This window comes from Rhipicephalus sanguineus, chromosome 6 (assembly GCF_013339695.2).
Source record: "Rhipicephalus sanguineus isolate Rsan-2018 chromosome 6, BIME_Rsan_1.4, whole genome shotgun sequence".
NCBI classification, from domain to species: Eukaryota; Metazoa; Arthropoda; class Arachnida; order Ixodida; family Ixodidae; genus Rhipicephalus; species Rhipicephalus sanguineus.
Window position 1 is genome coordinate 31,690,366 of NC_051181.1, and position 15,214 is coordinate 31,705,579.

At 42.9% G+C, this 15,214-nt stretch overlaps 1 protein-coding gene across 1 annotated transcript in view; it reads left to right on the forward strand.

The window, feature by feature from the left end:
- The first annotated feature begins 418 nt into the window (after positions 1–418).
- Positions 419–15,214, forward strand: part of LOC119395677 (S-adenosylmethionine decarboxylase proenzyme) — a 30,326-nt gene continuing 15,530 nt past the window's right edge. The window contains exons 1-6 of the mRNA XM_037662671.2: positions 419–665; positions 10,961–11,047; positions 12,652–12,778; positions 13,166–13,240; positions 13,320–13,347; positions 13,427–13,469. Of these exons, the coding sequence (XP_037518599.1) occupies positions 550–665; positions 10,961–11,047; positions 12,652–12,778; positions 13,166–13,240; positions 13,320–13,347; positions 13,427–13,469 (476 nt within the window). The 5' untranslated portion in view covers positions 419–549. The remainder of the gene's footprint in view (positions 666–10,960; positions 11,048–12,651; positions 12,779–13,165; positions 13,241–13,319; positions 13,348–13,426; positions 13,470–15,214) is intronic.

Genomic DNA, 15,214 nt, shown 5'->3' on the forward strand with positions numbered 1-15,214 from the left:
GGGGTGCCCACAAAGGTCCTTCAAGCGAATGAACGGAGTGAACATGCGCTGCAGGGCACACATAAATGGAAACAGTAGCTTCAACTACTTGGATCAGTTTAAAAAAAAAAGAATAAAATGCTCGACTCCCTCCCCTCCTCATTTTTTTTGTGATCTCTTTTTGTGTCATTGTGGTGGCCCTCTCCCCGCCACCAACCCCGCGTTTGTTGATACCCCCGCAACTACAGCGTAACCAGCCTAACCCCCACCGACCAAGGGGACGCGCTCCACACCCCGCAAGAGTTTTCAGGAGAAACTGGCGGCAGCGCCCCTGGCGGGCGCTCAAGCTGTCGACGCGGAGAGGGCCGCGGCGGCGCGGCGCAGGGATACGGCAGTGAGCCCACTGCCCCATTCTAGTACACTGTAGTTGCTGGCCATTGGAGCTTGCGCACTTGCAGCCGTGCCGTCCGTACGCTCGTCCTTGCATCTCGCCCATCATTCGCGCCTCAGCTGCCTCAGCGGCAACGTGTTCTCTCGTCGTGAGACCGTCGCACGCCTCAAGCTGTCGAAATGGATGTGCAGAGCAATTACTCCGACTTTTTTGAAGGAACTGAGAAATTACTAGAGGTGTGGTTCAGCCGCAGCGACGGAAAAGATGACAACTGCGACCTCCGCAGGATTTCCAGGTAAGCCGATTTTGTGGACTTTCTCTCGTTGCGGTATTGAGCGCGTCTATAATCTCGGTTAACTCGAGATTCTTCGAGTACCTGCGTGCATGCATAGGCCTACGCCCCGTGGCCATGCAGCGAAGTCTACAGGCGCGCGCATTCATATTGGCCTTTTACAAACACCTGCAGACTAGGTGGTGCGTGTGCTTTTCTAATTGAAGCATAACACGTGGTTAATTGCCGCCTACGGCAGCGCCCACTTCCGTCCACATGCGAGGTATTTCGGGAACCTTATCTCGAAGCACGAACGTTATCAACTGCACACGCACCTTGCCGGTTGAATCGATCGCCGCGGCTCGTGATAGGCGTGCTACTTTCACCAGTGCGCCTCCTTCACATTGCTTCGGCACGTTAATCGCCGACCGAACTGCCGATGACGTCATGCGTAGAAATATCGCTCAGCAAATTTTTTTCTGAAGAATTCATAGCGACATCTCGGAGCGTGACCGACTTTTCGAGGCCTGCATCCCCCTCCCCAATTTTTTTTTCTTTAATCTGCTGTTTCGCATGGAATAGAGACAGCAAGGTTCCATTGGAGAAACTCAACTACTATGATAAGAAATCATCGAACAGTCACCGAAGCCTACATTTTGACAAAGGGATCTTGTCTTATCTGGGGCAACAGCTGCTTTTCTTTGCAGTTTTTCTTTACGCCTCGATAAGTGATATATCCTTACAAGTGGTTTCACGCATGCCCTGCTCTCTCTCTCCACAATGAGCAAGCCGTACATAAAAATCTTGCTAAGGACAGCAGTTGGTGCCCTGATGAAGACAAGTCCCCTTGGCTTCACGTTGGCTCCTGCGACTCTTCGATCATTTATCACCACTTACAGCCTCTATCTTCCCCAGAATTTGTCTTGCTTGGCTATCAACAATGAGTGGCCTACTGATTGCGAGAGCAGCTATCAGTACTCCAAGTTGATAAGGGACCATTATCCCACACTGCACTGAACGAAAGTGCTGCATTTTCTTCCCATTGATGCACATGGTGCAGATCCAAATTATTATTAGTGGAGGTAAAATATTCCGACACACTCCAACCCCGTTCCAGTGAGATGTGCGCAAACCTTTCCTGAAGTTCGCAAACGTCTTCCTGCCCCGTGCTAGAAGCCTCTACGATTGATTCAGTGTTGTCCTAACAGAGTGCCTCGGAAGGTTGGCTGAGGCCATCGTAAATGTGCTCGGTCTGACATTGGTTGGGTTTACGTGAGCGAATGTTACACTGTACGCACAAGCTACACACATGTGTACACAAGTGTATGCAAAAAAGCAACAAAATTCCAATAAAGAAGGGTGTAAGGCAGGGAGACACGATCTTCCCAATGCTATTCACCGCGTGCTTACAGGAGGTTTTCAGGGCCCTAGATTGGGAAGAATTAGGGATAGGAGTTAATGGAGAGTATATCAGTAACCTACAGTTCGATGATGACATTGCCTTGGTAACTCGAGGTACAAATTGCATGTCATGATGACTGAGCTGGACAGGGAAAGCAGCACTGTAGTTTGGAAAATTGATATGCAGAAAACTGAAGTTCAACTGTCTAGGAAGTGGTAAAGGAATACGTGTCCTTAGGACAGGTAGTGAACACAGAGCCAAACTATGAAACTGAAGTAACTAGAAGAATAAGAATGGGGTGGAGTACATTTGGCAGGCATTCTCAAATCATGAATGGTAGTTTACCACTATCCCTCAAGAGGAAGGTATATAACAGCTGCATCTTGCCTGTACTTACCTACCCGGAGGCTTGCGAAAAGGGTTCAGCTTAAATTGAGGGTGATGGAGCGAGCCATGGAAAGGAAAAGAGTAGGGGTAACCTATCCTACATAATGTATATTATATATGATATACATGATAGGTGTAAGGGACATGAAGAATGTGGGTCAGGGAACAAACGGGTCTTCAGGACATCTTAATAGAAATCAAAAAGAAATGGGCAGGGCATCTAGTGCATACGCAGGATAACCGCTGGTCATTAAGAGTAACCGACTGGATTCCAAGAGAAGGCAAGTGCACGAGGGGTAGGCAGAAGGTTAAGTGGGCCGCCAATAGATGACGCCAAAAATGCGCATGCTTCCTCTTGTTGGTGCTCTAAGCAGCCACCACAGAGGCCATGCACTTGTGTGTTCCCTTGTAAACGGCTACCCTGCACAGTGTACACATGAATGTGACAGCGTGCACCTACTAATACACCCAATGCTGTCCGTGGCCGTGCACTGTGTACACTTTTTTTTAGCTGGACTACTGCCTGCTGTTGCCAATGAGCTGGTCTTATTGAAGCCTCTACTGATCTAGAATGTGGTATTCTAGTTCACTGGAGATGAATTTGCAAGCTTGGAACCACTGGAATGGAAGAGAAAGTAATATGGATAAGCGTGTAGCTCTGTAGCTTCAATTGTTTCTTTAAACAGAACGATGCGGAATCTGAACGCTAGGAAGCTTTTTAAAGAGTACCATAAGGCTCTGTCTCAGTTGCAAACTTATTTTTAATATGTGGCAATGACAGGCATCATGTTAAACCGTACGTACCAGCATGAGTATTTGCATATGACTTGCACACATGTCAGTTCAAATAGAGGTGGATGAGCTTTACCCATGTTCACTCAGCACTGGCAAATGCTGCAAGGAATGGGGCATGGAAATAAGCGTGACTAAGACACTGGGCATGTCACTAGTGCGGCAGAGAAAACACCATCACTTACAAACCCGTGGGATCGTTTATTGCATACGAATATTGCTTACGAACACTTAAGTGTAACATTAACAAGCACGTTAAAATGGCACACACGCATCAATCGTACATGCCAAGAGGCATTCAGACAACTAGGGTTTTCACAAGGAAAGCTTGCAACAGCACCTCCAAATGTCAGCTATCATCGTGTGAATATCTCATCTCTTCAGTCCACGTGTGTTGTCTGTAACCCGTACCAAGTGTTTTGTATTAGCAAGTTAGAAGCAGTCCTAAGCAATGCTCCTCGCTTCATTCTATGTATTCTCAGAATGGCGAAGTAACTCTACTGCAAAATCATGCTGCCATGTAGATACCTGGAAACAGGTGGTGCCTTGCCGTCTGGAAATTTGTATATCCATAGTATCATGGTAGCACTCCTACAAGAAAGAAAGGCTATCTAAACCACCCTATCAGCACTCACCAAATCAAGTCGTATCTCCTGATCAGCAATGAGAAAGAGATGACAAAAACTGCATCTTTTTCCTGCTGATATGTTAAACTTATCATATCAACAAGGAAATGTCTCCACTGACACTGCTGTGATGATTCACACGAGCTTTGCTGCACCAATGTTTGTAAGCAGTGTTGTTTGTGGTTTTGTTCAAGCTGTTCTGATTTGAAGAGTTAGTTTTTTTTTTAATCAGTATCACACTGCCCATTCATCTTTTGCCCACGATGGCTGTTCACTCTTTCATGGTCGAATATATAATTTTTCAGCGGTGCAATTAGATTTCAAGGGATCATCGGTACATTTAAAAAACCGGGCCATTTTTAAATGCTTGGTTGCTCTCCATGGAGATGTACGGATGTATTCTTTATTGTAGCCAACACTTCGACAGGCTTGCATTCAATGTGCATGCACTTGAGAACTTCCTGCTGGGCAAGTTGGTGCATGTCTGTGTTAGGAAAAACTGCGCATACAACTGGGTGATCACAGCAAAGTAAAGTAGATGAAAAGAGCACTATCACCTGGTATTATTAGTCTAGAGGCTGCATATATATTCACTGTGCACATGTCCCATAAAAAAAGGAAGGCGGAGGAGGGGTGTAGGCAGATCAGGCCCTCCTCAAGTCAACAAGAGCTGCGCCGAAAATTGTTTCCCACCTAATGCAAAGTAGCACAAGTGTCACCTATGCAGTCATCGTTCATTTCCTCAATGTGAAAAACCTTCTGACAGAAAAAGAGCAAATTTGCTTGCTCATTGCAATACATGAGTAGGATGTGAGCCTTTGTTCAGAAGCATCAAAATTCCAGTCAAGAGCAAGAACACAGTAGTAGGGCATAGTACAAGGCAGTGTGGGGCAGTCAAACGTCGGCACTACCCTGAACAGTGGCATTGCGGCACCCTAAGGACGGAAGACACAAATGTCCACGTCAAAGACCTGGATGGATTCATTGATTTCACTTTAATTATTTGGGCATTTCACAAATGCCCACGAAGGGGGCAAAAGGACCTGGCCAACATTTCTGAGGCACTTCAGGCAGATACAGAGAAATGAGCACTATATACAAACAAATAAACAAGAAACACTACAGCAATAGATGCATATAAAGAGGTGCAAGCAAACTGTTCCCCACAAAATACAGTGAAATTGTCAAAACTTAACAGATACTCAAATACAAGCAAGTAAACTTGTAATATGGAAAGCATTAGTTTAATACACCCAACACCTGTGAGGCAGAATTGCATTAATTTATTGCGTTGACTGTTTGTTTCCTAAAGTTTCTAAAGTTTGTGGTCTCCCTAGCTCATTCAATTATTTAAGTGTCTTGCTACACAATGAAATGATTTATGAATCAACTCTATGCCATATCAAAACGGCAAGTTGGGCGAGTTGGTAGTTAAACATCGTTTGCTGAGGGCAGCGCGACCCGGACTGAGGACTGAGAGACACGTACACAAACTTCGCGCACCGAAGTCAGCCAGACTTCGATTGCTCTGCATGATAAAGAAGTGCAGTTTTTGAAACATGTAATCAAATGAATCCCTATCACGACAGACACGTGCCACGTGATCATTTTTTTGTGTGTACTTATTTACTGCATGTGTGATGAAATAAATCAGTTGTCAGACAGCGCTTGTTTGTGTACGTGTCTCTCGGTCCTCAGTCCGGGTCGCGCTGCCCTCAGCAAACGATGTCTATGCCATAATTAGTCCGAGACATCGGGCTGACCAGTGCAACAGTAAGCAAGTTATATAAGACATCTCTGCTTAAATATGTGTCTGCAAATATTTGAAAGATTTCTCTAAATATTAACATGGCTAGTTGGAGGCTATAGCACTCTGGGAATAAGTGGTAACCTGCTCCTTCAGCTAATCAATCTGGAGATGTGAATAGGCAAACTGGATGCGGTAGCAAGATCCCATGGGAGCATGCAGTCTGCAGTAGATATGTGCTGGTGCATGACGAAACCCATGATAAATTAGTTAGAATGGTAATAGATTAAGTGTTGTTCGAGTTGATCTAGAATAGTTACTACTGAATTTAGCATGGAAAAAATTGAGGCGGTCACGAGAATAAAACGGACAAGGATGAGTGCTAACCATATTCCATTTATTTCACTCGACACCCTCTGATATACGAATATGAAGTGATTCATGCACATCTGTCGGCCCTCTTTCTCAAACGTGCTGCAATACTGTTAAGGATTTTTTTTTCGTTTTACATTTCGTTTTCGCCTTCACGTGAAAAAGGGAGTGTGACAGGTGTGGGTGAATCACTTTATGAGGGGGATGGCGATTGAAAGAAACGGTTGGTACTCGTCCCCATCTGTCATATATTCTCTTTATGCCCACTTCAATTTTCTTGATGCTGAATCTGACATAACTGAGGAATTCCAAGCTAGAGGAGCGATCACGAGGACATCACCTTGCCTGTTCATAGAAATGAGGAAAAACCTGCATCGAGAGGGAACACAGCGTAGTGAAATTAAGCAACAAACGGAGAGCTGTGACAGCAGCAAGCTTTGCAAAGAATATTTAAAGAAAACACAAGGACTGGGAAAGAACATGATGTTGACACGAATTACGTTACAGAGGGGAGTGTTCGTTGGAAAGAAATAAGGAAACCATGTTAATGGTGCTATAGTACAATCAAGGAGGCAATTGAGGAAAGACGCAGAGCATTCAGAGAGGGTGAAAAAAAAAAAGCAAAACTTTCCACAAGAGGAAACAAACGGAAAATGGAAAGTGTACCGAAGCAAGAAAGGAGTGGTACAGGTTCTAGTTCAGGAAGAAGTCGCTCGAGCAGTCGCTGGAACGCATGAAGAAAAAAGTGAGGTGCCTTGAAGCTATTTTGGTGACACGTGTAGTGTATTCGGAGAAAGAATGAAGCAGCCTACGACATTGATGACTTAGATGGAAAGCCTCTACAGGGGCAAGACTCGCTATTCTGCGAAATAATAGAGGAAACCGAGGCCTTCAATAGCCCTAACAAAATGAGCAGCTGTGGAAGGGTGAATGGAAAAAAAAATGTTCGATACAAAAGAGGAAGTACAGCTGGAGCTGCTAAACTAGAAAAAGACGTTAGAAAAGAAGCCCGTCAGCACTGTTGACGTGACTGGATGGAATACTTTTGAGACTCGGGGTGCTGGAATCAAATACCAAAGAAGCACTGTTTGGATCGTTAGAAAAAGTCATGAGAGACAAATTCTTAGCAGTTATTGAAGTAGAATGAATCTACAGGAAACAGCGATAGAACCGACATTAACATCTGCAGACTGCATGCATTGTCGTCGTTTACGTACGGAATAGCAGCGGAACTATTAGAATGAATCCTCAAATATGGATAGAAGAAAACCTAGTTTTAGGGGGATTGCGCAACTGGTTTAGAGCTATCCACCAAGTATGGCCCGTTGATGGTAGTCAGGAGAACAGACCATTATTTGTAGATTTTCTAGATATGCATATAACTGTGCATATAACTGTGCATATAACGTGTGCATATAACGTACTGTGCTAACTGTGCATATAACGACATAAATAAGGAAATCTTGTTGGCCTTTTCTTAGAGGTCTCCGAGAAGCAAGCTTCAGTTACTGTTGATGTTTAAAAGGAAGGGATTGTCCAGTCACCATATGGGGAAATGATACCAAGAGTAGATTGTCTAGGAATATACATCTAAGAAGAAAATATATACTTTGAAACAACATGAAAGAGAAATCAAAGTGAAAGGTTAAAGTAAACGTGGTCTTTATGAAGCATAGCACTGTGGGGATAAAATAAGCGTGAAACAGTACTAGTGGTATGAAAAGGCGTTCCCAGGCCAACACTTGCCAACTCAGTGCTGTGCTTGAGGTCAGAGATAAAGTGCAATCGAGGCTAGAGATAAATCTAAGGGCAGTTGGGGGGCTCTCACTGGGTGCTCATGGAAAAATCGCAAATGCAGCAGTACAGGATGGCAGTACAGGATGACATCTTTTGAAGTGCTGGAGGCTCAGTATAAAATCCACTTCAAAATACGACTGAGGTGTATGAATGAAAATAGGTGGGAAGCGAGAGGTATCTGTAGAGGAAAAATGGGGGACACATGGTAAAGAAAAAGAACCAGCTAGATCACCCGCAAATATTTCAAGGCGGTGGTTGACAATGGCATAAGGTGCTAAGTGTCATGAACTCGGATCCAGAAATGGCATACTGGATGGCAGCGATGGAAAAAAAACTAGCAGTGCAGCCGTAGGGGACAGCAAAGAGTGATACAAAGAGAGAAAAGATTTGTGATACTTCAAATGGGAATTTCATGCTGCTTGAAACTAGATGAAGGTGTCTGAGAATCCATGCACAGCTTTGAAAAGAAATCCTAAATGAACATTATTTGTGCTTGGTGTGTGGGAAGGGCTCTGAAACTATCCAGCATATTGTAGTCAAATGTCAAATGCCAAAGGAATGTCAACGAAAACACTCAAGTCTGTTTGAAAAGTCAAGTTTTTGAAGGATAAAAAGACTGCTCCTTTACGCTGTAGTTCTGCTTCATACATTGCCGCCTTCTTTCGTGCACCTTGTGTCATGCTGAGTGATCACTTTTCTGTGCACAGTGCTCGAATAAGTAACTGAGAACTTGTGGCACATTTCATAAGACATCATACCACACTCAATCGGATGACTCAACAGCAATTGCATTGCACACTAACGGGTGTGGTATTTTAAATATCACATCTATCAAAAGCCTCCTCCCGAAATATCCCTATTAAGTTGCGCCTCTGCAAGTATGTCCGAAGAGCTTTGTCTCGAGGCTTGACAAATGTCAGCGACATGCTCAGTTTAATATAGAAGTCTGTTGGCAAGATTGCAAGCATTGTTACAATAGCTCTCGTCATGACATTTTCTATTAAAAAATGTACAAGAAAAAACACAAGAAACACCCGGTATCTATCGACAATAACGTCTTTCATCAACAATAAACTATTGCAACGACTCTGTCTATAGCTAGGATCACGGAAAATTTTTGTGTCTGTTGACAGAAAACACACAGACACAATAAGTTCACCATCACTGGCGAATCACGAGCGGACGCACGACGTCCTTCTCCATGGCAATGTGTGGTGTTGCCGCGCTTCCCTGCTACGTGGCCACTTGCGCACCTGTAGCTTTAGAAAAGGCACTCCTTTCGCTCACTCTATCAAGAGTGTTCCATGTCTAGGCCATGCGCGGTTACGTTAACTTATATCCCCTTCAGGTGTGAATGTGATCGACTGTCTGTAAATGTGTCAAATTTACAGTACTTTACTTCAAGGCACTTATTGTTATATTGCAAGAAAGAGAAGGTGGTAATATGTTGATTTGGGCATTTTTCAGTAATTTTTTAGTTAGTGTGTAATCAAATACCTATTTATTCTGGTTTCAGCCACATTCTACTTTTGTATAAAAGTAATCGACTCTCAATCTCGAAATACATGGGCAACCTGTTATCACTTTTATCCATTACGAGCAAACAAAAATTATAATTTTCATGTGGCTCCCGGAATAGGGTGCGTCAAACACCTCATAAAACACGGGAGTATCTTTGGCAAAGTGATTCTATGCAACGATATGCAGCACAACGAAGTTAAACTAATGCTGCACAGGAAGTGTGTACAAATCTGTGCACTGCATTTCAAGGCAGTTGAAGTAACACGCTGTATGTGGCAAGCCTCTAGCTTTTATGTGAACAATGTTACACAGTGCCGCTGAAGGTTTATATAAGTATCTCCAGCTTTACTGACCAATCACCTTCACAGGATGGATTGGCAATACATTAGTGAAAACAGCATTGCGTGTGTAGTGCTTGACATCTTCATTTCATCGCTAAGTAAAGACAAACACACGAGACAACAGGACAAGTGCTACTAACAACTTGTTTATTGCAATGGGTTGCAATGAAATGTATAGCATAGTGATGCACAGACAAACCGAGCGCATATCTACACAAGACCACTTATCAGGATGACCATGTTGCATTAAAAAAAGAAACCTTATCTCGCTCTTGTAATGGGAGATGCACGTGTTGCTGACACAATCAGTTCCTTTTTCCTTTACATGGTACGCCTCCCAGATTTCATGGGTGGATTTGTTCCAGCTTCCACCTAGAATCTTGGCTTCATGAAATATCTGCTCACATGCGCATTTTCTGCAGTGGAAGGAAAGATGGTCACTGTCAACTTTCTTTAAATTTTGCACATGCTCCCTTAACCAGTCAGGCAGCAGCCTGTTTGTCCTTTGTACGACGTTCCGCAAGCCAGCGGTATGTTGTATACTACTTCTTTCATACACCATAGAAAGGGCAAGGCATGCTTCTTTGTACCTTATGCCTTCTTGTCCCCCCCCCCCCTTAATCTTTTTCTTTTACTGGAAGTGATGTGCGATTTGTTTAGGCTAACTTGTCCCACAGCTGCACTTTATGTCGTGGGTTCGATTGCCAGCAACAATGGCTGGCCGCATTTCAGAGGGAGCGGTATCAATTAACACCTGTGTGCTTTGCTTTAGGTGGCCCGTTAAGAACCTCAGGTTGTGAAAATTAGTTCAGAGTTCCCCGATGTAGCATGCCTCATAATCAGATTGTGGTTTTGGCACATAATACTGTGGAAATTGTGTGCGACATTTCTTTCTTAGCAATGTACTCGGCATATGTCGAAGCCTTGACCTTTTTCGCTTTCATTGTTCCTTTAAAGCATTAGCTTATTTAACACAATGCGCTTCCTATTCATACCTATGTACTAATTTACGGTTGACAGTGCATATATTTGGTGCTTTCCATCGTATTTTTTTGAATGGTGCGAAGGACTGATATGTAAATATAATTCTTATTTTTCTGTGCCTTGTGAGTCATTGTTGCAGTTTTTTTCTGCGAGACCCAGTGAGAGGCTACTTTCTCCTTTAGTCTTGGCTTACAGGCCATGTAGTGCCAGAAGAAGTCAACAAATTTTCGTTCTTCTGAAAAAAAAAATTCTCTTGCGAATATCAGCAGCCTTGCAGGAGTTAATAACAATATGCAGAGTGTCTTTGCTGCTTTACATGCACTGATCATTCTTCCCATTCCTCATGCCAGGGAACACTGGGAGTCACTGCTGCAAGTGGTCAAGTGTGTGATCATCAGCTTTAAGAGGAATGAACACCTCGACTCCTATGTGCTCAGGTATGTCCCACTATGTTGAAGGCCATTAAGTGTTTTTTATGGCCAGTACTGTGAGCGCGTTCATCACGTAGCAAACGGGTTCTTGAAAACCCCTGAAATTTAAAAGTATGTTTTCAAGGTCCTTGGAAGTCCTGGAGAATTTTTCTTTCCTTCGAAACCCTCGAATTTCTTGAGAATTTCAGTCTAAGACCGACTATGCTTTTTGGTTTCTGTGGTAGATAAGTGTTGACCATGGCAAACTGTCCATTTTAGAAATGATGTGCCAGCACAAGTTTACTTACATTGTTCGTTTCACTTCCTCGGCTTTCTCTCTCTCCTAACTTACCTCCCGACAACTTGACTCCTCCTGCTGCAATTATGCTGCTTTCTTTCTTCTCTTTCTTTCTCGGTGCACAATGCAAAGCAGACAAACTTCTGATGCTCGCTTCATATCTGGCAGCTTAATGAGTATCTGCTGTCCCCATACTTCCAGAGTTGAAATAAATAAAAATATACTTTGTGGGAGCCAGATATCAGTAGTCAGTTCTATCATTATCTAAAAGCGCAAAAAGGACGAGAAACTTTTCAAGGCACACATGAGAGGACCAAGCACTGGCTATCAACACCACTACGTCTTGTGTGCCTTAGTAAGTTTTTCTCGTCCTTTCCGCACTTTTACATAGTGAATACCAACTAGCCCGGTTTACTGTACTCCTAAAGTCAGTTCTAATTAAAATGCGTGACGTCACTGCTGTAGCTATGTGATTGGCTCCCTTGCAATATCTTCTCTTTTGCATACAGAGACACTGAATGAGCTGACAGTCGATATCCGCTGAGCTGCTGTCTATATATTGGTGCGAGTTCAATCCGTATTGAAGCAGAAAAACAGGAGAATCCTGAGGTCTCGTCTTTTTTTTTATTTAGATGCGAAGACTTGGGTGGGTAAAAAAGTGTTTAAGGCTGAAATTGTCAGTGAGAGTAACAATAGAAACTCAAAGCAGCCGTTGCCATTTTGACTGCTTCATCAGATCACTGTGAAAAAAGCGGAAGCATCATGCAACATCACCTTCATAGTGAGGTTTAAGAGCTTGCGAAAAATAAGATGGCAGATCTTTCTAGTTTGAACTTTGTGCTGCAAGAATATTTCACTATAAGATTGGTACTCAGTAGTTGGCACTAATTTCAAATTACTTGTATTGTATTGGGAGCAGGGTAGGGTCACTTACTTGTAATTCTACGGCACACACACCACAAACCTTGCCTGCCAAATATTTTTTCCTCTGCATTGTGCCATTGGTTGAAATTGATTGAAATTGGCATGCCATCAAACGAAGCTCAGTGTCTCCTCCATTACATCTGAACGCTGTTCGCCAGCAATTCAGTACGCACAGGACAGTTGCATAGGTTGGCAAAAGTGCCAACTTTTGCTGTGAGGTATTTTTAAATTTCGGGTCACCCTAGGTTTTTAATGTTTACACGGCGTGAATGTTGGATGCAAAAGGAATATACGCCCTCTGCTGGTGTAGCTATGGCTTGTCACGTAGTATTATGATGTAATGCTGTTTTCCATACATCACTGCTACATTGTCAGTGCATAGGTGACTGAATGTTGCATCATATTCCAGTGAAAGCAGCATGTTTGTGTCCAAGAGGTGCTTCATTCTCAAGACCTGTGGCTCGACCACCTTGCTGAATGCAGTCCAGCCTTTGCTCTACATCGTCCAAGAGCTGACTGGCTTCAATGAAGTACTGGTCAGTATGCTGTCTGTTTTCTGTAGCTTCGCCACTTTTTAAATTTGCATCCAATTCGGGGCAGTTTTTTGGTATTTTTAGTTCTCCCCAAAATTTCGTGCTTTCTGGCTTCGGTATTATTTGAGGGCTCGGCAGGCTTGCTAAGCCTTTCACAGAGCACCCCCATTGGCTCGTGAGAATATGCTCTTCACTGAGAATATGCTCATTCGCTTGCACTGCTCTTTGCAATAACAAAATCATAATAAATGCCTTGAATGGACCATAAGAAAGTGTTTGCATAGGCTAACAGATACACGATTCATACGTATTTGTCTACATGGATTGTCTGCAGCGTTAGTTTCAGTGAGCTGCTACTTAGTCAAGTTTGTTGTCGTCAAACTCTTGCAGGATATCTTCTACTCACGCAAGAACTTCATGAGACCAGAACTGCAAAACAAGCCACACACCAGCTTTGAGGATGAGGTGAGACTCGTGGAGAAAAATCTGTTGCCTAGACACCTGTGTATTAAGGTTTTTAACACTGTTCTCTTTTTCATGACAGGTTGAGGTTTTGGACAGCCTTTTCCAAGGTGAGCTTATTTTGCTCTGTCTCTTGAATCTGCTGTGAATCTTGTAGCTGTGACTAACGGGATGACTTCCTTGATGCAGATGGTGCAGCCTACTGTATGGGCAGGATAAACCACGACTGCTGGTAAGTGACACGAGTATTTTGCTCGGCAACACACTTTGTCACACCCCTGAGCAGCTTGTCATCTCATCCCTATAATTGAGCCAATGATTTCTAAACTGCTCTTCTGTTTTTCACACTTTTTGAAAACTGTTTTTCAACAGTTTTCTGAAAACTCAAAACATTGTGCTATAGAGCTTATTCATTTGACGTCATCCACGAGAAGCAATAGCGTCGTCCAACATACACCATCTTGACAGTCGTGACTTCAGGCGCTCGCGGTGTTTTAAGCTGCTGTCAGAATGTATGTGCCATACGCCCTTTGCACTTGAGGCATAGTCTCCTTCTGCTCTCAGTAGATGGCTACGCACTTAAGGCGGGACTTGGCTTGTGAAGTTATTTTGCTGTATTTTATGTCCAAACCTGATGAATCTAAAGAGACTAGTTTTCCATGCTCAAATATACAATAATTTTTCTTGTTCGTCAATTAGTTTGAGATATACAAGTTTCTGGAGACAATATGAAAAACACTGTTCAGGAGAAAGTGAATATTAGCAGATAGCTAGATACTATAATATCCAATAAGTGCAATGCTGCAAACAATTTTCAAATAAAATGATAACTAGTCATTATGCAAATGATCAAAGTTCAGTGTTTGTACCATGACTACCATAAATAAAAAACAATCAAATTTTAAAAATATATGTGCGGAAGATGAGAATTCTGCTCTCAGCACTTTGTGATACTAATACAGTTTGTGGTCTATGTTAAAAAAAGAATTACAGTTCTAGCTGTTCCATATGAGATATCATTCTGACGAGCTAAATAAAGGACCTAAAAATATTTGATTCAGCTTGTGCTCGTCACTTAGATTTAAACTACCGATGAAGTACTGATCTTATGAGACTTAATTTAGGCTTTACATGTGGAAGAATAGCTGTAGGTTTTGGTAATGTAATAAAAAAGAGTTTTTTTTCTTTGATGATTTATTGGCCTCTACAAGCCATGTCCCCCTGGTATGGTTGTGTGAACCTGACAGATCAATGTTATGAAAAAAAGAACATGGCATTGGCTCCCTCTAACATAAAGATGGCTAGCTTCAGGATGATGTTGCGAGGCTTCATTGCATGTATCTCGCCAACACCAAAATTGACTGAGCACAAGAGGCTTCTTGTCACGTGACCAATCTGAACTTTATAAATAGTACATGAAGGGTAATCTGATGAGTGACTGGGTGCTGTGTGTCATAGTTCACCTAGACATCGCTATTGTTGGAAATGTGTGTTATTCATTTATAAACTTTGTGCGGGCCACATATATGCACAGTAATCAGTGTAGGGACGGTGGGGGGTCACAAGATTGTTTTGCAACAGCTTTTCTGCACATGGGAACAACATACAACTTGATGTTGTGCATATGTTTAGCAGAACTAGCACTGCAGTCTTTCATGCTGCTGGCTAGAGATGCACTGAACATCTATGAACTATTTTTACTGTAAAAACTGGAACATGTTTCAACCCCCCCACTTAGAAGTGCTGTAAATCGAAAAGGAAGAACACAAAGGATCAGAAGGTACCCTTATCTTGAAATAAATGCTGGACTGTGACAATCCCGTTTATTTTTTTCACGCTGGTCTCACATGCCAGGAGGTCAAAACAAGGGCTCAGGTTTTATCATAACTCATCTCTGCCATATCCAAATTGTGCCCTCGTGTATCCAAAGGCAAGCAATATCTCAACAGCTTTAATTCTAGTGCACTTGGAGGTCGC